The sequence below is a fragment of the Coenobita brevimanus genome, chromosome 3 (genome assembly GCF_032717465.1).
Source record: "Coenobita brevimanus isolate Jiangsu-jjx chromosome 3, ASM3271746v2, whole genome shotgun sequence".
In the NCBI taxonomy this organism is placed as follows: domain Eukaryota; kingdom Metazoa; phylum Arthropoda; class Malacostraca; order Decapoda; family Coenobitidae; genus Coenobita; species Coenobita brevimanus.
In genome coordinates this window covers 10,126,184-10,151,183 of record NC_136956.1, presented here as the reverse complement: position 1 = coordinate 10,151,183, position 25,000 = coordinate 10,126,184, and the positions used below count along the sequence as shown (strand labels likewise).

Genomic DNA, 25,000 nt, shown 5'->3' with positions numbered 1-25,000 from the left:
GGGAAAGAATGTTCGAGGGAAGATGAAGGAGTGAAAGAAGGTTGGAGGGAGGGTGAAGGAGGGAAGGAAGGTTGGAAGGAGGGTGGAGGAGAGAGATTAGAAGGAAATGAGTCCAGAAGTGTACGAGGGTGCTTAGTGAGAGGTAAGGCAGGATAAGAAGAGGGAGTTATGGCTTTCAGGGTTGTAACTTGAGAGAGAGAGAGAGAGAGAGAGAGAGAGAGAGAGAGAGAGATGAAAAGTTAAGCCATATTAAGACACACGAAAAGAATACATAAATATGCTTTACTTCCCATACTAAGTAGACTGTTTATCATAACATTTATGTTATTGTGATGTAATTCTTGAATGGACAGCGAGAGACTAATGAGGAAAGTGTATGTGAGGATGTGGAGGGGTTGGAGGGGGAGACCGACGATGAGATGGAGAGGGGGAGGGGGAGACCGACGATGAGATGGAGGGATGGAGAGGTACTGTACAGTATGTGAGAGAATTTGTTGTGAGTTGAAGGGAGGGCAACGAAATGGCAGGGAACAATGCGACGTGGAGGCGATTTGTTTGTGGCCACCCCTTACTGGATTAAGACGTCTGGCTATAGACAGACAGAATCCCTGGTCAGTGGAGACTATTTTAAATTTGTACAGTTTAAACGTCATTTTTAATATATGAATCATGGACATTTAATAACTGTTACATATAGATCATTTTAAGTGAGATAGATAATACAGCATGTGGTAATGTCTTTTCATAAATATACGCTGATCATTTTAACCCTAGATAGGAAATCTTCAAAATGTTACATATTAGGTAACGAGGGGTCTAAAAAAAAAAAAAATACTTCCGTCTGAGATATTTCAAAATGCTTCAATACACAAATAATTCAACCCCTTATCTTTAAATAGGGCCAGAAAAAATAAAGTTTGATTGAAAAAATATATATATTTTTAAAGTTTATACAAAAATGATTAAATTTTAGGTATGCAAATTTTAAAATTAAATCTTGCTAAATTGAAAAGTAATATCATGATTCCTTGGGTGGCCTGCAGTAGACCGATGTTGGGACCTTCTGTATACAAAAGGAGAAAGACAGCAAATTGAAATAAAAAAATCACCAGACGGCTCAACTAGGTTACATTATAGGTAATTTGGGTCTAACATACCCCAATGGCTCTATAGAGCAAAATCAGAGCCAGATACAGCCATGACCTCATCATCCCCATGAAGAGCATCACTAGGCAGGAAGGTAATGAGACGGACAGATCTGTAGACCTTATGCTCATATTTTCAAAAATCAAATTTCGGGGACTGGGGTTTCTGAGACCCCACGTTACCTATCTAGGGTTAAGTGAGCAACATAGACAGTACGTGATATTGTCTTTACTTAAATACACTCGTATGCCTGGCGACGTATCGATCTAATCTATTTTCACAGTGTTTGCATAATTCAGAATGCCAAAGGATATCGGACATGTTGCATATTGTACTACCAATCGTGGTCATAACTACATTTATGTCGAATGATGGGAAGGTTTTAAAAAACTGTATGTAATAATCTGGTGTGTGCGAATCTCTCTCTCTCTCTCTCTCTCATGGTCAGACGGCTAGGGACGCCACTGGACACACACACACACACACACACACACACACACACAGGGAGGGAGGGAGAGAGAGACGTAAAATCTGGTTGCCATTCCCACAGTACAATACTTATTTTTTTTTTTTTAACTTCTTTTAACGGTGTCTCATGTTGCCCCGCTGTGATGGAGGGTCCTGGTGTGATGGAGGGTCCTGGGTGGGGGATGGCGAGGGGGACGTAGAGATGGGAAAGAAGAAAAAAAAAAAACTGACTCACTCACTCACTAACTCACTCACTCACTCGCAAATCTGACTAACTAAGTAGAAAGCACTGAGAGAGCGTATACTTCCGCCAATGCTATTGCCATTAAAATGGATCCGGATCCGGATACGGATCCGCCCCAAAATTTAATCAATTCTTTCATCGTTCATGGCCCACCTTCCCACAAACTTTTATTGAAATTCATTGAGAACTTTTGGAGATATCGTGTGGGATATTCCGAATCTGGACTCGGATCCACCCCAAAATTTCAAAATTTCTTCCTTGGTCCATAACCCACCCTTCCACGAAATTTCATCAAAATTTGTTCATAAATTTTTGCGTCATCCCAGATCTGGATCACATGGATATAGGACCCGGATCCGGATCCTCCTCCAAATTGAATCAATTCTTTCTTTGTCCATGGCTCACCTTTCCGCAAAATTTCATTGAAATTTATTTAAAACTTTTGGGGACATTGTGCGGAACACTCCGGATCCGGTTCCTGATACGGCCCGAAATTTAAACATTTTTTCCCTTGGCCCAAGGACCACCCTTCCACAAAATTTCATCAAGATCTGTTCTTAACCTTTTGAGTAATCATGTTAACAGACAGACAGACAGACAGACAAACCAACAAATGAAACTGCCGAAGGTAGAGCGCTTGCCGGATGGATCTCCCCTCTTCCCCCTCCCCTCTCTTCCCCCTTCCCCCTCTTTCCCCTTCCCCCTCTTCCCCTTCCCCCTCCCCCTTCTTCCTCCCCTTCCCCTCTTGAACCCCTCCTTGTTCCCGGATGGATACTAGTGTCTGTTTACTTTTCACCGATGTGTCAGCAGTCATTTGGCAAAAGTTTTCCCGATCCATTGCGGAACACAGGATGGGTTTAGGAAATTAAAAATTGCATTGCAAGGTGCTCCAGACGTTTCTCTTCAGTTTGATAAGAAAAACATAGATTTTCCAAATATGAAAAAATGGTGCCAGGGCAGGCCGGCTGCAGGGTCCAGACGTTTCCTGGAGCCAGGGCTATTGAAGGGTTTCAACCCCCCACCCATCCCAGGGTCTTTGACCGATTGTGATGAAAAACGATAAACTTCCAGAGTTTAAGGATATCTACATTCTGAATATTTTTCAGAATGATTGGCCCAAATTTGTGACCTGTAATTTGCAGGCAAATAAACAAAAACACATACAGAACTAACCAACATTCGATTCCTGCAAACAACAAACCAGCGCGGGGTAAAACATAATCTCCTTGGAGGAGGTAACTAACTCACTATTACTTCCACTTCTCCTTCCGATCGTAGGGTCCCGGGGCTAGATCAGTGTTAGTTCGGTGTAACCCTCTCACCCCGATGACATGGTGTTCATTTTATTCCAAGTATTTGATGATTTTATTCAGGTTTGATATTTATTAACTAGATGAGACAGAGAGAGAGAGAGAGAGAGAGAGAGAGAGAGAGAGAGAGAGAGAGAGAGAGAGAGAAGTGGGGGAGATCATTCTTAAGTAAAATCGTCTGAAGATAAGAATACTGAAATAGGGAAGTAAGTCACCGGATTACATGGGTTCAGTAAGGGTAGGAGACAGGCTAAGGTCCGTGGTGACCAAAGCATTATCGTATGTTTTTTTTTTTTTTATTTACCCTTTTTTATTTATTCTTTCTATTCTCTTGTCTCTGTATCTGTCTGTCTGTCTATCTGTCTGTCTGTCTGTCTGTCTACCTCCCTCCCTCCCTCTCTCTCTCTCTCTCTCTCTCTCTCTCTCTCTCTGATGATGTGCCAGGAGAAAAAAACAGGCGTAGTGTAAGAACAGAACTAGATAGGCGTAATGAGACGGCATGACAGGTGTAATGGGACAGAGCAGGGCAGATGTAATGAGGCAAGGCAGGACAGGTGTAATAAGGCAGGCAGGGCACGTGTAATGACAAGGCGGGACAGGCGTAATGACAGGGTAGGGCACGTGTAGTGTCAGGGCAGGGCAGGTGTAATGACAGGGCAGGACAGTTGTAATGAGGCAGGGCAATGGTAGTGTGAATCAGAGTGGCTTTGAGTATGAGGATGGAAACGACCCCAGCAGAGCACAGCAAAGGTTCCATCACACTGGACAAATGCTCCATCCATCTCGCTGTCCACGGTTTTGGTCGGCATTATCCAGCTTTTTAGTGGTGTACGATTCTGTGGAGTTGTAGTTGTGCGGGAACATCTGGCAATGTGGACGGTTCTGAATGAGATGCTCCGTTGAACTGATAGACTGATTATGAGATCGTGGGTTGCATTGAAGAGCGCGCGCACCCCAAACACACACACACACACACACACACACACACACACACACACACACACACACACACACACACACACACACTTTTTTATTGTTGATAAAAGGACCCTCCTCTCTTCTTAGCCTCCATCGTCTCCACAAGTAGTCCGACGCTTGAAAGAAAGATGCCTTTTATATATTTTTATAAATATGTATCATGTTATAAGTCGATAATTCTACGGCTTATGTGTATTAGCATTCCCTCGACTTCTCTCGTTTTTATCGATAATTCGAGACAGAAGCCTGAAGATCGTCGACAATCTGCCAGTGTGATAGAGGACTATGAGTCCCATTAGGAGCACGATAAACAGATGGGAGGTGGCAGCGTCTGAAAGTACTTTTGGTTGCACAACATAATCATCATATGACGGTAAGATCAGAAACTTGAGGCATCTGTATGCAGGAAAGAACTGATCTCATATCCCAAATACAGATGCCAAAACTGGAAAAAAAAAACAGGAGCACCTCAACTGAAGCAGGCTGGAGTGCGAATGGGAGGGTGTGTAGTGCAAGGTGTGAACACAGCGGCCCAGGTATTTGGCCGGGATGATTCTATGGCCACTTTCTAAATCTGACCACCTAGACTGGCCAGCAAGCAGTCAGAACAGTGCACCAGCCTGGCCTCGCAAGGGTCATGGCCAGCACTGGAGGGAGAAACGGAGGTATTGGGAGACACAGATGGACTGAGGGAGAGACAGGGAGGTAGGGAGAAAAAGTGGGATATAGAAAGACAAACACAGGCAGAGAGAACGGAGGATGCGAAGGAAGGTAGGGAATGAAGGAGATGGGATCTGAGTTAATACGGGAGAGAGTAGGGAGGTAGGCGCACGCGCACACACACACACACACACACACACACACACACACACACACACACACACACACACACACAGGAAGGAGAAGGGCATCCGGTAAAGAAACCATCTTTAAAAAAAAGTCCCACTCTTTTTCTCATGAGAGAGAGAGAGAGAGAGAGAGAGAGAGAGAGAGCGATAGAGAGAGGAGGGGGAGAATGGGTACTGAGTAGTAGCAAGTTCTTTCTTATGTATTGATAGGAACAATTACAGGATCTTTTTCTTTATCTTACCTTGTTCACCGTTCTTCCGTATGGCCTCACTGACGTTTTCTTGTAACAATATATATATTTTTTAATGCAAGGAAGAAGGAACCAAAGGTATACATTATCACACTGGACCTGAAAATAATACCTCCAGCATGACACAACAAAGATAATGTTAGTACATAAGCGGTGATATGTAACACGTAAAGAGCGACAGGTGGAGTGCAAGTCTCTCTTGGTGTATTGTAAGGCCCCCTGCACCTCGGGAATGGGCTTCCTATTCAGTTTTCAGAGTCTGATAAAGTGAAATAGGAAAGTAATATCTTGGCCAAGCTCCCACTCCATCCAACCCCTGCTTACCACCTCCATAATTATATAAAGCAATGCGTTAAATCTTTCTAGGTGTTCTCTAATCTTATTTCCCAAATTGACTCTGGCATTTTTCGTACTACTGACGTTAGACTTATCGGACGATAATTCGACGCAGCTACTTTATCACCTTTTTTTTTTTTTTTTTTTTTTAACGGGCACTAAGTTTGCGATATTCCACACCTCAGGAACTTCTCCTGAAATTAAAGAGTCATTAAATAACGTTAAAAGTGGCTGACATAATTCTTCTTTGGTTTCTTTTATAAATTTTGCATATATATCGTCCGGAACTGGCGATTTGGGGGGTTTTAACAAATTAATTTCTTTCAATACGTCCTCCCTACTAATGGTTATTTTACTAAGAATGTATTCCGTATTATCATCGTTAATATTTGCTGCCTGAGGGACCAGGTCTAAATTATCCTTGGTAAATACTGATATGAAATAATTATTTAGGATGGAGCACATATCTTTACCTTCACTGGTAATGTCACCTGATTCTGTTCTGAGAAGTCCTATCCTATTGTTATTTTTCGTACGGTACATTTGATAAAAACCCTTGGGCTTTTCTTTCGATTCACTAGCAACCTTAATTTCATAACCTCATTTGCTTTCCGTATCTTCCTCTTAACTTCTCTATTTAAAAAACGCATGCCCGCTACGTAAGTGTTCCTCTCTACGTATTATTTTTCTATTCCTTTCCTTTGGCCTATGACAGATTTTAATCTGTTGTTTAACCATCTTGGTTCCGAATTATTCATTCTAAACAGATTTGAAAGGATATATCCATCTTGGCCTCCGTGTATTATATTTACTAACTCATTATATTTCTCACTGGCCGAACGGCAGTTTGGTATTGGACCTGAGTCAAACACTGTCACCTGAACTACACTCCCACCTATGACCTGATCTTTCCCAGAGACCTGGTGCACATTCCCACCCATTTCCTCCCCTCACCTACAGTATGACGTGGGGTTCCCCACTGACCTGGCTCTGCCTAAAGTAACTAATCTCTCCCTAAAGTAGAGAGAGAGAGAGAGAGAGAGAGAGAGAGAGAGAGAGAGAGAGAGAGAGAGAGAGAGAGAGAGAGCATGTAACTGAGGTGTTCCTTCGAAACTCATGCAATATAAAATTGTGCCTCTTTGGTCTTGTAATATGTAAGTTTTGAGTTTTTGTTAAAGTTATTGTGCTAATCGAAGAGCAGGAGTTAAAGATGAATACAGGGAGTTGATCTTGATTTACTTTATTATCTTCAAAGAAAGTCTAAGTTGAGCAGAATATGTATTACACAGGGATGTAATGTACTAAGTTTCATCGGACCCCTCTTCTTATTTCCTCTTTCCACTACCTGTCCATTCTATGGCTAGCCCCTTCCTGATCTCTGATTCCTACATTCTCGTTTAGCAGGGGTTGTCATGTGGGCTATACTGTCGTGGAAGCTTCTAGAACTCTGTGTGTCTGTGTGTAGGTACTGCTTCCTGTGCTGTTCTACAATTCCTTCACTTAAGAGTCGCAAGCTCATTTCCTTTTGGTTGATTATCGGTGACACACTTCCTATATCACACCCAGGAGTCCTGCCATCGCTTGGTCACGCCAGCTGGTGGTCCTCCGACAGGAATCATCATTGCCATATGCTAATCTATTAATACATAACACTGATTATAATATTGCATAGATATAATATTCAAGTTAATATTGCAATGATCCGGTAATATTACATTTTAAACAAGTTGTATGCATACTTGAACAAATGCAATATGGTTACATTGGTTATTGTATGACATACGAGTATTGTAAGATGTGTATGTATAACAGTCATATGTATATATGCAAAAAAAACGTTCAAAGTTAAGATTATGGTAAGAGCTATTAATATTTCATATAGAAATAATGATACTGGTATACTTCTGTATCATGTATTTTTTTTTTTTTTTTTGGTAAAATTAATACTTTATACAAAATATGTACACTTCATTCAGGGGGGGTTTACCTGAATAAGCACTTTACCTCAACTAAATACTGACTCCGAGTTTGCAGTTCTTGCATGAATTCTGTGCATTGCGAACAGCACTACTGCAAAAACAATACAAAAGATTATAAAGATAGTAGGTGCTGGGCTATACACAAAATATGGGTTGACCATACTCAAACCCAAATCTTCCCAGGGATTCATTGTTTCATTGATCAGTTGCATAGTTTCAAACTTATGTGAAGTCAACTTAATACTTGTGCTCATGTTTAAGTCCATATCAGGCAGTGGGTGGAAATGTTTGTGTGCATGATTGAGGATGGTGTAGTGATTGATGGTGGATAAAGTGGACATGGATGGTGTAAATATCGCACAGTAGTCTGGTGCTATGTATAATCCTGAGGCTGAAGTATGAGATGGTGGTATATCTGGACATATTATGTAAACTGACGTGTTATGAGCGAAATAAAGAAAACTGTGAGTGTCCGATGCGTTCATGGTGTACAAGCTTATCTGGAGCAAAAGTGAAGTTGTAGTGATTATGAATGTCGTGATTTCTTATGATAGCCATTTCACAAGGGACTGTTTCAGTAGGCTGAAACGTGAAAATGTATGCAGGACAAAGCTGAACAGCATGTAAGGATGTACGGCACTTTCGTTCAATCGTTGATTCACTGACGAAAGTGACAGTGTTCCGTCTCTTGGAGACCATGATGAGCTCGGTGTCTGTGTTGATGTCGATGATGACCAAAGTCTTATTATTCTTAGAAGGGAAGGGATGTATTTGGTATACTGTGAACAGGTCGCCAGTTATGAATGGTACATGAACTACTACTGATGTTGGTGTTAGTGTTGCTTCTAAATATGGATAATATTGCATGAAATCCCTACATCAGAACAAAGGCTTCAATTTATGTTTATGTATACCTTGACCAATTATCTGATGTAGCTCATGAACTGGAAGTAAGTCAGTTGTGATCTTGCCATTACCGGCATTCGAAATTCCATGCATAAGTGCCCTGTAACGAACTCCAGAGTTGTCTGATTGAAGTAGAATTGTGTCAATTTGTTCTATGATGATGGAGAAGTGTTGGAAAAGTGTTATGTTCCCTTCCATGGTATTTATTTTGTCTACATCTTGGAGAGCTACGTTTTCCACCTTTTTAAGATTTTTCAGAATTGTCTTCATTGCTGAGTTATGTCCTGCAATTAATTTATCTTTGTATGTTAGTACCCGAGCTATTTTATTAAATTTGTTGTTTATTTCTTGAAGGTCTTCCTCTGTAGCCAATCCAAAGATGTTCCCAAGAACTGCAACCCCCAGGTCGAACAAACCGCGCTTTTGGCGAGTACTTGTAATATTGTTTGTGGCGCTCAATACCTCTGTTCCATGAGATGGGAGATCTTGGATCATGATGAGCATAGTTGACTTCGCCTGTTCTATCTTCCATTTCGCTAACTTCACTATTTCATCCACTTCCTTTGTGTTATGTGCTTGTGAAACATAGCCTCCTATCATGAAGTCCAGGGTCCTCATGGGTCTGGCAATGTTTTCTAGATAAGAAGGTATTTCGTGTAAGTAATCCAAACTGATTTCAGTACTCATGACATCTTTTAAGATTGACGTCGTGGCCGTTGGAGCTATGAGGCATCCTTGCCGTTGGGGGTCTAAGTGAGCATATCCTCTTGCTATGTAGAGGAGAATCCATAGCATAAGTCCCTTCATCGTTACCCACCGACAAAAAAAATATCTATTCATTTTTTAATATGGTCATGCTGTGGTCGATGATAGTGATAATGTGTGTTACGGTTGACTAATGGAGAACTTGCTTGTTATTTCATTCATACAAGGAGTTTAAATCGATATTTAAATCATGTAAATGATGTGCTGTAGATTTTTTTTTCTTTTGTAACAGCTGCACCTATGTTTGATTGTTTGGTATATGACCTTAATTTATTTGTATAATTATTGTTGTTTTCTTGATTGGTTTCATGAGTAATGTTCGGTTGTTCGGTGGCATCCGAGGCTGTATGATTATTGGATAGTTCCCTTGAAATTCGTTCTAAGTGGTCAATATGAACTTGATTTTCTTTGCCACTTGACAGGGACCTAATTAAAACTTTGTTTTTATGTTAATTACTCTGTATGGGCCCTCAAATTTCGGGGATAATATATTGTCTCTCGTATAAATGATACCATAGAAAATGACTGCTAAACTGATAGGTGAGTCTCTTGCCATTTTATTAAATGCCTCCTCACTTCTTCCTTGGACATCGTTAACTGTTTTTTGACTCTTTTGTGTATGTCCTGGAATTCACGTAAAATGAGTTTAGAGTAATCATCGTAGTTTATGGGCGAAGTTTCACCTTCTAGAATTTCATATGGTAGTTTTTTATCTGTCCCACATATAATGAAATGAGTTCTGTCTCCTATAGATTTATTTACAGATCCATTAATTGAGGCTTCTGCTCTAGGAATCCAATAATCCCAGCTTGCATAATTTTCATTGAAAATGTGTCGTAGTACATCTAATACTTTTTGTTCTGTCTCTCTGCTAACCTAATGGATGCTGGGTGATAGGCTAAAACGTTAACTTTTTTTATATTGTATTGTTTACATATTTCTTGTATGATATCAGAATTAAATTCTCCTCCATTATCACTTATAAGTACCTTTGGGGTAATCAAGTGACATATTACATTATCTAGTAATGCCTTTGCTACTGTCTCTGCTGTTTTATCTTTAATTGGGGCTAAAAAAAATTACTTAACGGGAAAAATGATCCATTGCTACGAATAGGTATTGGTTATTATTGTATGATAATGGCATCTTGAGTAAATCAACAGCGACAACTTCCCATGGTTGATGTGGTACAGGGTAATTACTCATCGGTGCAGGTGTGATTGGGTATCCTTTGTGTTTTGCACATGATTCGCATCTGTCTATATGATTGTTTATATCTTTTCGCAATGATGGCGAGTAATATAACAACTGGGCTTGTTTGAATGTCCTATCGTTTCCAGGATGTCCTGCATGTGGGCTATCGTGTATCGTTCGTAATACTTGGGGTATCATGTCATTAGGCACTACCAATTGTTTATTATTTCTTTGGCGTTTTGGTTGTCCTGGGTAAATCCTGTATAAGGCATTATTGATTATTGTGAATTTTTGTAGTGGTACAGCTCCGGTCAGAATTTGGTGATACAGTCAGCACTGCCAACGCCAGAGCGTCTGGGGTTCAGAGTTCTAGAATTTCGACTCACGTATCTGACACACACACACACAAACACACACACACACACACACACACACACACACACACACACACACACACACACACACACACACACACACACACAGTATACACCTAAGGCATGGTAACGGACATTGACGGAGCGTCTCCCTATCTCATTACAATCACGACCAATGTTTCTATGAAATATGTAATCCACATACTTCTATATACGTAAAAGACTAGCGATTTTATTATTACGTTATTCCCATGTCACATGAATTAATGTGGTTAGGCAACACAGTATCATATTAACCCAGAATACATCCTATGATTGTAAATTATAGCTAGGAAACACTGACAGGTATCATTTTATAATATGCCTTGCCCATTGCAATTGACGTTTTAATTTCAAACTACACTTGTGTAGTTAAATAGATGATGAAAGTATTGTGTAGCACACCTGTGTCCCGTGAGTAAGCTATGAAACACACGGATGGTCGGGTCTCCTTACATTTTGTCTAAGCTACGGGTTAATCACATAAGTGACGGATATGACCAGAACGTGGATAAGCATCTTATTTTAAATTACGATTAGTAAAGTGAAATCAATATATTGTTTTCTCTCTTAATAATATTATAATCGTAATAATAAACACTGAAGGGGGATGAAAGACTCAGTTGCTCTGATATTTACTATTACCATAAGTAATATCCAGTCCACCCACCATTTTTCACAATCACTTTCTGTAGCCTCAGAGTTAATGATGCCAGAAACGTTTGCATCAGATCAAGAATTTCGACTCTCGTGTCTGACACTGATAGAGAGGGAAGGAGGGAGGTAATCATCCGAGATTTCTTTGTATCATACTGATCTGGGGGTTACCAGTCCCCGGGAAAATAAGGTATGAACAGGAAGGAGCAAATCTTGGAGTTGAGAGGCAGCAGCATCGCTCTGCGCGATAGTGGGCTGTCTATACGTGCTATCGCTCAGCGACTTGGCCCGGGACCAAGGATCGTCACCAAGTGGATTACGAGGTGGAACGCCAACGGAAACATAAACGACCTGCGTAAGGTCTTTAACCCATTGAAACCCAGTGTCACGAGTATTGGACCGAACTGGGATTTTTCATGTCTTTACAAAATAGGGAACCCCCGGGTAGGAACCTATGAGCTTCGCAACAATCAGCCGATAGGCGGAGGGCGGTACGCTCAGCACCCTCCCAGTGCAATGCCTCGCCCAAGAACAGTGGGATCCAATGAGTTATTGACTGGCAAACCCATCAGTCTGTTTAACCCATTGGAGCCCAGTGTCACGAATATTGGACTGAACTGGGATTTTTCAAGTCTTTATAAAGTCGGGAGCCCCCGGTTAGGGACCTATGAGCTTCGCGACTGTGAGCCGATTGGCGGAGGGCGGTCCGCTCAGTACCCTCCCAGTGTAATGCCTAGTCCAAGAACCATGGGATCCAATGAGTGAATGACTGGCAAACCCATCGGTCTGTTTAACCCATTGGAGCCCAGTGTCTCGAGTATTGGACCGAACTGGGATTTTTCAAGTCTTTACAAGGTCGGGAACCCCCGGTTAGGGACCTATGAGCTTCGCGACTATGAGCCGATAGGCGGAGGGGGGTATGCTCAGTACCCTCCTAGCGCATTTCCTCGCCCAGCATCCCTGGGATCAAATGGGTTAATGACTGGGAAACCAGTCAGTCTCTTTAATGACTGGCAAACCCATCAGTTTCTTTAACCCATTGGAGCCCAGTGTCCTGACTATTGGACAGAACTGGGATTTTTCAAGTCTTTATAAAGTAGGGAACCCCCGGGTAGGGACCTATGAGCTTCGCAACTCTGAGCTAATAGGCGGAGGGTGGTATGCTCAGTACCCTCCCACCGCAATGCCTCGCCCAAGAACCATGGGATGCAATGGGTTGATGACTGGCAATCCCATCAGTCTCTTTAACCCATTGGAGCCCAGTGTCCAGAGTATTGGACCGAACTGGGATTTTTCAAGGTTTTATAAAGTAGGGAACCCCCGTATAGGGGGAGACGAGCTTCGCAACTATGAGCTGATAGGCGGAGGGCAGTACGCTGAGTACCCTCCCAGTGCAATGCCTCGCCCAGCACCCCTGGGATCTAATGGGTTAACCCGAGGCATCCCATCAACATATGGGTATGTCGCAAAGTTTTGTCACAGCTAGACCTGTCGTCGTACTGGTACGTCGCGCATTTGCAAGGTTCATAATTTGCACAGTTTCCAATTTTTGCACGTGATTTTTGGTACATATACACGGGACACCTTCCACTATTCCTCTACAAGAGGCCAGGCAGGGACAATGCCTTATCCTGCATTACCTCACCCCCCCCGCACACCCTTGTCTCCGCAATTCACCTGTTACCAGTGACCTGGCCAATAAAGACATTCAGGGCCAGAGTGATTCCCCAATCGATGACAATGTGGAGGACAAAGAGTACATAGCATTAGAGGAAGAAACAGTCAGAAATGATGATCAGGTAATGTTGCCAAAAAAGGTCAGGTATGTGATGTGTTAGTGAGTGAAACAATGCTTATATTGCCTATATTACTGTTTGAAAACCAATATACTCTCGTACTACATATAAATTCGTACCAAATAAATAAATAAAAACCATTTATGAGTGGTGTGGGATAGTTACCCTCCCATAGAACTCGTTTTCTTTGGAGCCAGCCTGATAGAAAACCCAGTGAGTTAAGGAGTACTGCTATCTGTATCGAGTATTTAAAACCTCAGGTGAGCGATTTCTCTATGAATTTTCGATGTTTCTCACCAAAAGCGGAGGTTTCACCCAAAAAATTTTTTTTCCAAAAATTGGTCAGGACTGAGGGGTGTCAGCGGTGGAAAATCAGTCGGAACGTGACGGGTTTAACCAAATTCTTTGCAACACTGCAACTACGACTGCTACTACTACTACTACTGCTACTACTACTTCCACTACTACTACTACACTACTACTGCTACTACTACTACTACTTCCACTACTACTACTACACTACTACTGCTACTACTACTACTACTGCTACTACTACTACTACTACTACTAGCAAACAATAATTATCAGTCCGTGTGTGTATTTACCAAACTGTCTTTGTATTTTCTCTCCTTCATTTCTTGTCCACTTACTTCATTGGTGGCAAATGGAAAGTAGGTTTACACCGATACAATATATATATAGTTTTACGAGAGAGAGAGAGAGAGAGAGAGAGAGAGAGAGAGAGAGAGACGGTTTATGTTCCCAAGCACGATCATAATTTAGTAACCCTTTCAGTTCGATTACATCACAATAATTCTCGTTACATCAGACAACATAATCCATGTGCCAAACACCTCCAGAATGAAAAGACAAAAAAAAAAAAAGAAAAAGAAAATGAAAAATGCACAACACATTTCAATGTCCAGTGTGATTGGCCATTTTCCCTTTGGTAGTAGTGGTTAAATCTGAATTCAAATATTTTTTCATGGAAGGGCAGTAGCCAGAGACAAAATTATATACAATTTTTTTTTAATCTGCTTTAAATACATGGGTGCAAAAAATGACTGGAAATATAACCATAATCAAGATAGCAAAACACATACAAACACTGCATGTGGAATTTCGCCATCATCCACCCATTTTGTGTAGCGGTACTCTATGTTAGGGTAGCTGTACATGGAGTAGCAAGCCAAATGATTTCCTGTAAACCAGGAAATCTTTTACAGCTGTTGGTGGTAACTTATTATCAACCAACACGTGTTCTCTGCGTCAGAGCATGTGGGTTGGCGGAGAGTTAGTGTCCCTCCCCGGAAAACAACTAACTAATAATACGAATCAGAAGCCTCAGACCAGGACTGACCAGCAGGTGTCGACTAAGGACCAAACAAAGGACATGGTACAGATTGTGACATGGAATGTAAATGGTGCAAATAATGAGGTGAAAGAGAGATCGATCGTCCAGGTGCTTCAGGGTGCAAAAATGGATATATGTAGAATAACTGAGAAAAAACGGAGAGGTTAGACTGTGAGAGAATTGGAGTATAGATGGGGTATATGTGCTGGAGTAGGTGAGAATGAGAGGCCAAAGGAAGTTTGTATTGTTGTGTGCAAGAGATGGGCGGAGAATATAAGAGAATATCGATTTGTCAGCTCAAGGATTGTGTGGGTAAGACTGAAAGCTGGACTACAAATATGGACAGCTGTGTGTGTGTGTGTGTGTGTGTGTGTGTGTGTGTGTGTGTGTGTGTGTGTGTGTTCTTACCTTACCTAATTGTTCTTACCTAATTGTATCTTTACATGAATGAGTCAAGCTCGTACTGTCCCGTGTCTTAAACCATATTTATCGTACATATCCTTAAATTTGTGAATTGTTTTGGCACACACTATTTCATTCGGTAGTGCATTCCATTGATCAATTGCTCTGTTTGGGAAACTGAATTTCCTTATTATCACCTCTCTTCTTATGCAGTTTTTTGCAGTGTCCTCTTGCTGATGCTTCTCCATATGTTAAGTAATCATTTATGTCTATTTTCTCCTTCCCTGATATGCACTTATATAGCATTATCATGTCACCTCTTTTCCTTCTCTCCTGTAGTGTTGGTAGATTCAGTTTATTTAATCTTTCTTCGTAGCTTAGGTCCCTTAAGCTTGGAATCCATCTTGTAGCGGCCCTTTGAACTTTTTCAATCTTGTCTATGTGCTTTTTGAGATGAGGACTCCAGACTACTGATGCATATTCCAGGGTTGGTCTAATGAATGATGTTATTATCCTTCTTAGCATGTCTTCATTTATGTATGTGAATGCTATTCTCATATTTGCAAGCAGTGTATACATGTTCCGTACCTTCTCGCTGATGTGGTCAGCTGGAGATAGTCTGTTATTGATAATCACACCTAGGTCTTTCTCTCTTTCTGATGTGAATAGGGTTTTATTTCCTAACTTATAATCCCAATCAGGTCTTTTTCCACTTTTACCAAACTTGATTACATGACACTTGTCCACATTGAATTCCATTTGCCATATACTACTCCATTCATGAAGTTTATTTAATTCTTCTTGTAGCTCCCTACAAGAGTCTGTGTTAGTAATTTTCATTTATATTTTTGCACCATCTGCAAACATATTCAGATAGCTCTCATTTCCAGTGTTACTGTTTATATCATTTATATACACTAAAAACATGATTGGTGTCAGCACTGAACCCTGTGGTACTCCACTAGTCACTTCTTTCCATGATGAGTAGTTTCCTCTTAGTACTGTTCTCATTTCTCTTTTTATGAGAAAGTCTTGCATCCAACAAAACAGTTTGCCTCGAATTCCTCCTTGATGGTACAGTTTCCATAAAAGTCATTGGTGTGGTACTGTGTCAAGAGCTTTCTTGAAATCTAAATAGGTACTGTCCACCCATCCTTCCCTTTCCTGTATTGTGTTTGTTACTCTGTCATAGTAGCTCAACAGATTAGTAACACATGATTTTCCTTTTCTGAAACCAAACTGTCTTTCTGTTATCATATTGTGTTCTTCTAGATGATTTACCCAAGCTTTTCTTATAAGCTTTTCTAATACCTTGCTTACAACACTGGTCAGTGATACTGGTCGGTAGTTGAGTGGATTTTGTCTATTTCCTTTCTTGAATAAGGGGCCAATATTTGCTTTTTTCCAAATATCAGGTAGTTTACCTTGACTCAAGGATTTCTTGAAAATTAAAAATAATGGTTTACTTAACTCCTTTGCACATTCTCATAATTCCCAACATGAAATTTCATCAGGACCACTTGCTTTTCCTCTGTCTAATCTACTCAACTCCTCCTGTATTACTTTTTCTGCTATTTGTATATCTGGTAGTATGTGTGGACATGCATGTTCCACATAGTCCCTCTCAAAATTCTTTTCTTCTGTAAAAAACTAATTGGAAATTCTTATTTAGTGCGTCACAAATATCTTTCTCTTGTGTGTAAGTGATTCCCTCGTCCGTAATGGATTGTATTATATCTTTTACTTTGGTTTTGCTTCTGATATAGCTGTAAAACAGCATTGGTTGATCACTACTTTTATTTATTATATCCTCCTCTAACTGTTTTTGGGCTTCCCTCCTTATTCTTGTATAATCGTTTCTTGCCTGTTTGTAATTATTATACGCCCTTTCACTATTGTGTCTTCTGTATCTATTCCACAACAAATCTCTTTTTTCTTTTGATTTTTTACATTCTGTATTGAACTATCTCTGTATTTTCTTATCTGCTTCTTTGTGCTGTGGGATGTACTTCTGGACTCCTATTTCATAAAATTCACAGAATTTTTTATATACAGCATTTAAATCTTGTCCTCTAAGCTCATTTTCCCAATCAACTTCTAAGGAATACTTCTTTAGGTCTTGATAATTTCCCTTTTTATAGTTTAGGCTCTTTTTGTAACTGTCATTGCTGTTTACTATGTCATATGCTATCCTGAAGTTATAATTTAGTACTGCATGATCGCTTTTGCCGAGAGGAGGGTGATATATTAAACTGTCAATACCATTTTCTTGCCTAGTAAATATTAGATCCAGCACTGAAGGTACATCAAGTCCTCTTTTTCTGGTGGTTTCCCTCACATGTTGCGTTAGGAAAAACTCTTGCACGAGATCCAGGAGCTTTTGGTCCCAACAGCTTTCTTGGCTAATTGTATCTAGAGTATTCCAGTTTATATTTGTATTGAAATCCCCAGTTAGTATAATTCTTTCCGATTTCTCTTCCATTTTATGTAGTAATGATCTTAAAGTCTGAATTGTACTCTCTGCCAGGTCCTCATATTCGTCTCTTTCCCATGTGTTTGATCTGGGTGGCATGTACAAATTGGCTACAATTACTTTACCTTCAGATGTGTTGATCTCTACTGCAATCAGTTCTACTTGTGATGGTATATCTAGTTTTATTTCATTGACTCTTAGATTTTTCTTAGTGAATATTATAATTCCTCCTCCTCTTTTTAAATTTCTGTCTCTTCTCCATATATTGTATACCTCTAAGTTTAGTATGTCATTGGATATCCTTGGTGTTAATTTTGTTTCAGTTAGACATATTATTTGTGGTTCATTTTCTCTGACATAATCATTCATCTCTAGTAATTTAGATACCATTCCATCCACATTTGAGTACATCAACTTTATCATTTTGTTTATATACTTGTCATGACATGGTTCTACTACCTTCCTCCTTCTTATTCCATCCTGTTTGTGTACCACTTTCGTACCTGCAATCCTATTACTTTGTAAAAAAAAAAAAATTCTCTTTCTCCTCTTCTGATCTTCCCTCATTTTTTGTTTTTGCTTCCTCCCTTTTCTCTTTCAGTAATTCCAGTTCCTCTTGTGTTAGGCATCTTTTTATCCATACATTTTTGAACTCCTCTTTTTCCATAAGATTCTTTGCATTTTTTAGTATCTCTTCCACAGTGTTTACACTCTGGAAAGTCACCTTTAGAGGTCTTGTCTTGCTTTTCTCGTATTTCCCTAACCTTTTGTGTGTGTGTGTGTGTGTGTGTGTGTGTGTGTGTGTGTGTGTGTGTGTGTGCCAAAGCAAGATCGTGCAAGTAGAGTGAAAGAAGAGTTTTGACAAATGTGGAAGTGTGTATGGAAAAGTTTGAAAGGAATGAGGAATTGTTTTTGACTGGAGATATGAATGGAAAAGTAGAGAATATGAAGGTGGATGGAACAGCTGGTGAGTGGGGTGTACCTGCAGAAGTGGATGAGAATGGCAGTGCTCTAATGGACATTTTGCAGGGAGGGGGTTGGTAATAGCCAATGCCTTCTTTAGACACATAATGATCCACCGGTATACGTGGTAAGTGATGAGAAGGGTGGGTGGTGAAGCGAATGAATGGAAGGCAATGATTGATTATGTGTGTGTGGATGATAGAATGAGGTGTGTAGTCGTTACAAATGCATCCAGAGGTTGGGAGAGTGGACTTTCTGACCACCAAGTGGTGGTGGTGAAAGTCAAGGTTCAAATGAAATGGAGGAATTGAACTAGGGAAAGACAGGAGGAAGTAGTCCATACCAGGAGGGTAGAAAGGTCGCAAGAGGATGGAAAAAAAGACATAATATAAGAGACAACTGGAGGAACGATTGGGTAAATATGATTTGGAGCAGATGGGGGACGTGGAAGGTGTGTGCAAGATGTTCACTGAAGAAATCTGTGCAGCATGTAAAGTCAGGTGGGATGAAGAGGAGACGAAAGGTGGTGCAAGGAACAGCAGGGTGGAATAAGTAGATGAGAATGGCTGTGGTGCAAAAGCAGAAAACATGTAGTGAGTGGATGAGAAACAGAGGTGTGAAGGAAGTTGAGAGACGGAAGAGAGAGTTATATGAAGAGACGAAGAGAGATGTAAATAGATTAGTAAGTGAGAGTAGGAAGAGACTGGGTGATGAATCTGGAAGGAATTTGAGTATAAAGTGGAGGGAATGTAAGAAAATGTTCTGGAAAGAGATGAACAGGGTTAGAAAGGGTGTCAAAGAAGTTAGTCGGGAAGTGAAAGATAAAAATGGTAGATTGCTTTTGAAGAAGGAAGAAAAAGTGAACACATGGAGAGAACACTTTAAGAAATTGTTGAACAGGGAAAATGAGAGTAATGCGAGTATAAGTGAATGGGGAATGGCTAGGATAAGCAGGGAGGTGAAAAGAGAGGAAGCAATCAGTTGGATGTAAGTAATGGAAGCAATGAAGAAAGTCAAAATGGGGAAAGCCCCAGGAATTGATGGAGTGTGTGGTGAAACACTGAAGTATGCAGGAGGGATAGCAGAATGGATGTGGATGATGTGCAGATTGGCCTGAGAGGAATGTAGAATCCTGGAAGACTGGAAGGCAGGTAGATTATTCCCCAGTACGAAGGGAAGGAGAGAATGAAGTGTGTGGTAATCCTAGGAGCAGTTGTCTTCTAAGTGTAATAGGAAAAGTATATGGTAGGATACCTATTGACACAGGGAAATAGAGAGGAATTCGTTGGACAAGAACAGGGAAATTTTAGGAAGGGAAGAGATTGTGTAGATCAGATATTCATTATTAGGTCTTCAAAGGAAAAGTTATTAGAGAAGGGAAAGAAGTTGATGTAGCTTTCATGGATTTAGGGAAAGCATATGACAAGGTACGTAGACAAGGAATGTGAAAAGTATGAAGACTATTTGAAATGAATGGGAAGTTGCTGAATGCCGTGAAGAGTATGCATGAGGGTGCTAAGGCTGTGGTGCGTGTGAATAGTGAACTGAGTGAAATTTCCTATTTGAATGTTGGGCTGAAACTGGGATGTGTCATGTCCCCATGGTTGTTCAGTCTGTTTATGGATGGCGTTATAAAAGTGAAACAAAGTAGGGCAGTGGATGTTAGAACAACCCTAATGAGAGAGGACAGTGTTTGGAAACTCACTGCACTGTTGTTTGCAGATGATATTGTATTGTTAAGAGAAGACGAAGGGGAACTGCAAGGCTTGATGAATGAGTTTGGGAGAGTGTGTAAGAAGCGGAATCTAAAGGGGAATACAGGGAAGAGTAAAGTTATGGTCTTCGAGGGAAATGAATCCACTGAATGTCCATTGAGGTTTCGATGATGAAGAAATGGAAAATGTGAGTGCTTGGGCAGTGTGGTGAGTAAGGATAGAAGTTTAGAGGGTGCTAGAAAGGGTACAACAGGGAAGAAAAGTTGCTGGTTCTTTGAAAACAGTGATAAGGAGCAGGGACGTGAGCATGGAAGTAAAAAAGCCATTGCTTGACAGTATTGTGATACCATCTCTAACGTATGGAAGTGACGCTTAGACCTTGTTGTAAGAACACAAGAGTGCGAGCAGAGGAAATGAATTATTTGAGAGGAGTATGTGGAGTTACGTGGAGAGACCGACTGACGAATGAGGAAGTTAAGAAGCGTTGTGGTGTCGATGTGGATGTGTTAGAAACCGTTAGGAGAAATACACTGAGGTGGTTCGGTTGGGCCATGTGGAGAGGATGAAAAGCAAGAGACTAACGACGAGAGTACAGTATATGCAATTTAGGTGGATCGGGGGAGAGGGAGGAGGAGGCCGAGGATGAGATGGAGGGACAGAGTGGAAAGGTATATGAGAGAAGGGTGTGTGAGCTGGGAGCAAGACAGTGAAATGGCGTTGGACAGGGTGACATGGAGACGATTTGCTTGTGGCCACCCCTTACAGGATTGAGGTGTCTGCCCATATATAGATAGATGGATAGTTTTATGTATCGCTGTTTAGTAATTCTGTTTGGCTTTTCCTCTGATGGTCTCGTGAGTCAGCAACCTCGGCACGCTACACGAAAAGTTGGATGAGGAGAGGAGCGACAATGACTAAGATAAATTGGTGAGGACGAAATGAAAGTAGAAGAGGGTAAAGGTTGCCGTGAGGGATGGGAAAGCGAGCGAGCGATGGTGCGAGTTGGGAGACAGTTTGGAGTGATAGGGATTTTCAGAGTCCGGGAGAAGCAGCATTTGTGTCCTCACCAGAGGCTGAAGGTACACAGCGTCGCCTTCACGTCACACTTGTGACTGCCTCTGCCCTCACCTCGCAACCCCTGTCCTCACACTTTAGGAACTCTAATCGACCCAAGCAGGGCACATCACCTTCACCTACAACTGTTCCCTCAGTAAATGTACAATACATATATATATATATATATATATATATATATATATATATATATATATATATATATATATATATACTGAGCCAATGAAAATGAATTACTAAGTGAAAATACATATCAGTATAGATTAACGAACTGTAGGAACAAAAGTTAAATGCAGAAAAAGGACACAGGATTTAATAAACGTTTCGACTGTGACAGATTTTCCAGAAATTTCAAACATTTGTTACAAATGAGCATCTTAACTATTCTAAGTAATATTATTGGTAACAGAAGGCTACTGTATATTAAACATCGCCCGTGGAATGTATGTTATTTCTGCTGCAGGTAAACATCGCCCGTGGAATGTATGTCTTTCTGCTGCAGGTAAACATCGCCCGTGGAATGTACGATTTTCTGCTGCAGGTAAACATTTCCCGTGGAATGTATGTTTTTTCTAGTGCAGGGTTATCATTATCACACACAACCTACACCTCAAAGTTCCTCCCTGCGACCTCCCTCGACCACCACCTTTTCTGGGGCCATCAGCAGGTTCTCCTTCAGGGGGAGTGTCGACCAGAAGTCCAGGACCTGAGGGAAAGAGGGAGGCGGTGAAGGCAGGAGAAAGCTAAAAATGAATGAATGAAAAATAAAAGAGAAAAGAGTGCTGTCAAATAACCCCCCCCCACACACACACACAAACACACACACAGAAACAGACACAGACAACTCACTTTTCACACCAACAAATCATAATTTTTCATGGGGGTCTCCCCTTAGCTATCAAATCACCCAATGACAGAAACACCAAGATACTGACGACACCATAAAGTTAAACATTATTTACAAGATCAATTTTCAAGTAGGTTGTAGAAGGATGGTGACAGCAGATGCTTAGGTAATAGTAATAGTAGATGCATCCCCAGGCTTATCTTAATGTGAACCCAGTATAATGCAAGCTGAAAGTTACCGTTCCTCTGTAGTCCACCATTCTTTATTTTGGGGTAGGAAAGGAACTAAGGGACGCATGTATGACCAGGCAGTAAAGTCATGGGGTCATAATAGTGCCATCAAGTGAAAACGTCCCTCTCCTGCACGGAAAGGTAAGAACTGATCAAACGCACGAGAGTACAGGACTACTGCCCTTGCTCAAACGGGATATTCAACGAGCCAATACACTGGCGCAGTCACCTGCCATACGCCATGCTATATACACTAGCGCGGTCACCTGCCATGCACCTTCCTAAATACACTAGTGTGGTCACCTGTCACACACCTTGCTAAATACACTAGCGCGGTCACCTGCCATACACATTGCTCCCAGACTAGCCCCGTATTCTATCCTTCAGGGTGTGTTAATCTTACCTTCTGGAGGCGATCGGGGGCCATGGAAGGAACCAGGTTAATGTCAAGATGGTGAGGGTCAGAGGGGTCAGAGGGGGTCCAGGTGAAGCCCAAGGAGTCATCTGGGGTTGGGTTCCTGCGAGGGAGATATTTGGGTTGAGTAGGATACAGCATTAAGGTTTTCTGTATCAATATGGCTGTCTCATTTCCACTCAGTACAGTACAAACCAAAGGAAAAGAAGACCATAACAAGCAAGGGGAATAGGAGAAAACTAAGCACACACTGTTGCCATACACTTAAAAATCTTGCACATCTACTGTCAAACTTAGGTTCCTGATCCATCTTTTTTTTTTTTTCTGTAATGCAACTTCGCTTCACTCCGGCGCAACCAAAACCCTCTGTAACATACCCTTGCCTCCTGTAAGAAAACTAGGTCCTCTTTAATGTAATCCCAACCTCTGTAATGTAACTCAGTCCTCTTTGAAACAACCTGGTCCTCTGTAGCACAACCTGGCCCTCTTAAATATTAACCTGCCTTCTGTGCCACAACGTAGTCCTCTGCAACATAGCCTTTGGAACACAACATAGCCTTCAGTAACATAACCTAAATCTCTGTAAGACAATGTACTCCTCTGTACCATAATCCAGCCCAGTGTAACACATTCCTCTTTAACACAGCAGAGACTATCGTAACTGGATCTATTTCTCTCTAACACAACCTAGGTCTCTGCAACACGCCCTAGTCCTCTGATATACATACTAGGTTTTCGCAACGAAAGCTGGGCCCTCGGTGATACAACCTAGCAAACTATACAACTATTTAGGTTCCAGTTAAACCACCAAGTAATCTGTACAACTCTTTAGGCCTCTGTGGTACAACCTAGCAATCTGTACAACTATTTAGGTCTTGATGTACAACCCATAGCCCTTCACGATAAAATCTTTGTCTCTATAGCAGAAACCAGATTGTCTATCAAAACCTAGATCCCTGAGATAAAACCTCGGTCTCCGTAACACAACCTGGCCTTTTGTAGCATAACTGAGCCCTCTGTATCACAAACTAGGCTACTGTATCACACTTTAGCTCTGTAATATATTCCAGATCTCGGTATTAGGATCCAGGCCTTTGTAACACTTGTAACACTCTTTGCAACACCATTACCCTTCCAGAACACAAACTAGTCAATGCAACACAACCTATCCCTCTGCAACACATCCCTAAACACAAACTAAGTCACTGAAAAGGAATCTACCAGTCTTTGACATTACCCTGCCTTGTGTCCCATATCCAGGGGTCTCTGTATTATAATTTTGAATCCTCTTAACACGTTTTTTTTCTATACTACACACACACACACACACACATATTATATATATATATATATATATATATATATATATATATATATATATATATATGGAAAACTTTCGGTGGGAATGCAGGAACAGGTTTCTAGTCCTGTAGACTTTGCTGGAATCTGAAGACAATGATATTAATCAAATGTGGAGAGAGGTAAAAGAGGTTTTGCATGAGAATGCTAAGGTTACTATTAAGAAAAAAGAGAAAGCGAGAAGGAAAAAGTGGATGTCAGATGAAACATGAATGCAATTCAGAAAAGGAAAGAGGCGAAGTTAAGAAGTGAATAACAACATGTTGATGGCCAGGTAGTTGAAGTACTTAGAGCAAAGTACTGGAGTTTACATTCTGAAGTAAAAAGACTCGTTAGACGTGATAAGAGGAGGCTATATGATGAAAAGGCAACAGATAAAGAAATTAAGTTATGTAAAAATGACGGTCAGGGCACAAAAGCAGCGTATCAGGCCATCAAGGAGTTAACTGGGACTGAAAAGAGAAGGAAGGAAATACCTATACGAGTTAGATATGATAACTTGATAACTAAAGATTTGGATATAAAAGGACGGTGGAAAGAGCACTTTGAATCTGTTCTGAATAGACCAATCCCAGCTGAGGAGGACATTTTGCCAGCCGAGAGAGATTTGTAGATAGAAACAGGGGATATAACCTTGGAAGAGGTAGCAAAATCTATAAGGAATTAAAGAATTTTAAGGCCCCAGGAGAGGATGGAATATTTCACGAAATTCTTAAGATGGAAAATGATGAGTTGATGAATGCGCTTTTGAAACTTTTTAATGTGGCTTGAGATTATGATGGAATTCCAGAAGAGTGGAAAAATGAAGTGATTATTAAAATACCAAAAAAAACAAAAAAAAAAGGGGGGGGGAGATTTTAGTGTGTGTGGAAATTGG

General features: G+C 40.8%; 1 protein-coding gene across 1 annotated transcript in view; it reads right to left on the bottom strand.

The window, feature by feature from the left end:
* Positions 1-21,709: 21,709 nt before the first annotated feature.
* The window catches only part of LOC145394172 (venom carboxylesterase-6-like), a 27,369-nt gene continuing 24,078 nt past the window's right edge, over positions 21,710-25,000 (bottom strand). The window contains exons 4-5 of the mRNA XM_080268155.1: positions 22,753-22,867; positions 21,710-21,978 (exon numbers count right to left, since the gene is read on the bottom strand). Coding sequence (XP_080124281.1) covers positions 21,883-21,978; positions 22,753-22,867 — 211 coding nt within the window. The 3' untranslated portion in view covers positions 21,710-21,882. The remainder of the gene's footprint in view (positions 21,979-22,752; positions 22,868-25,000) is intronic.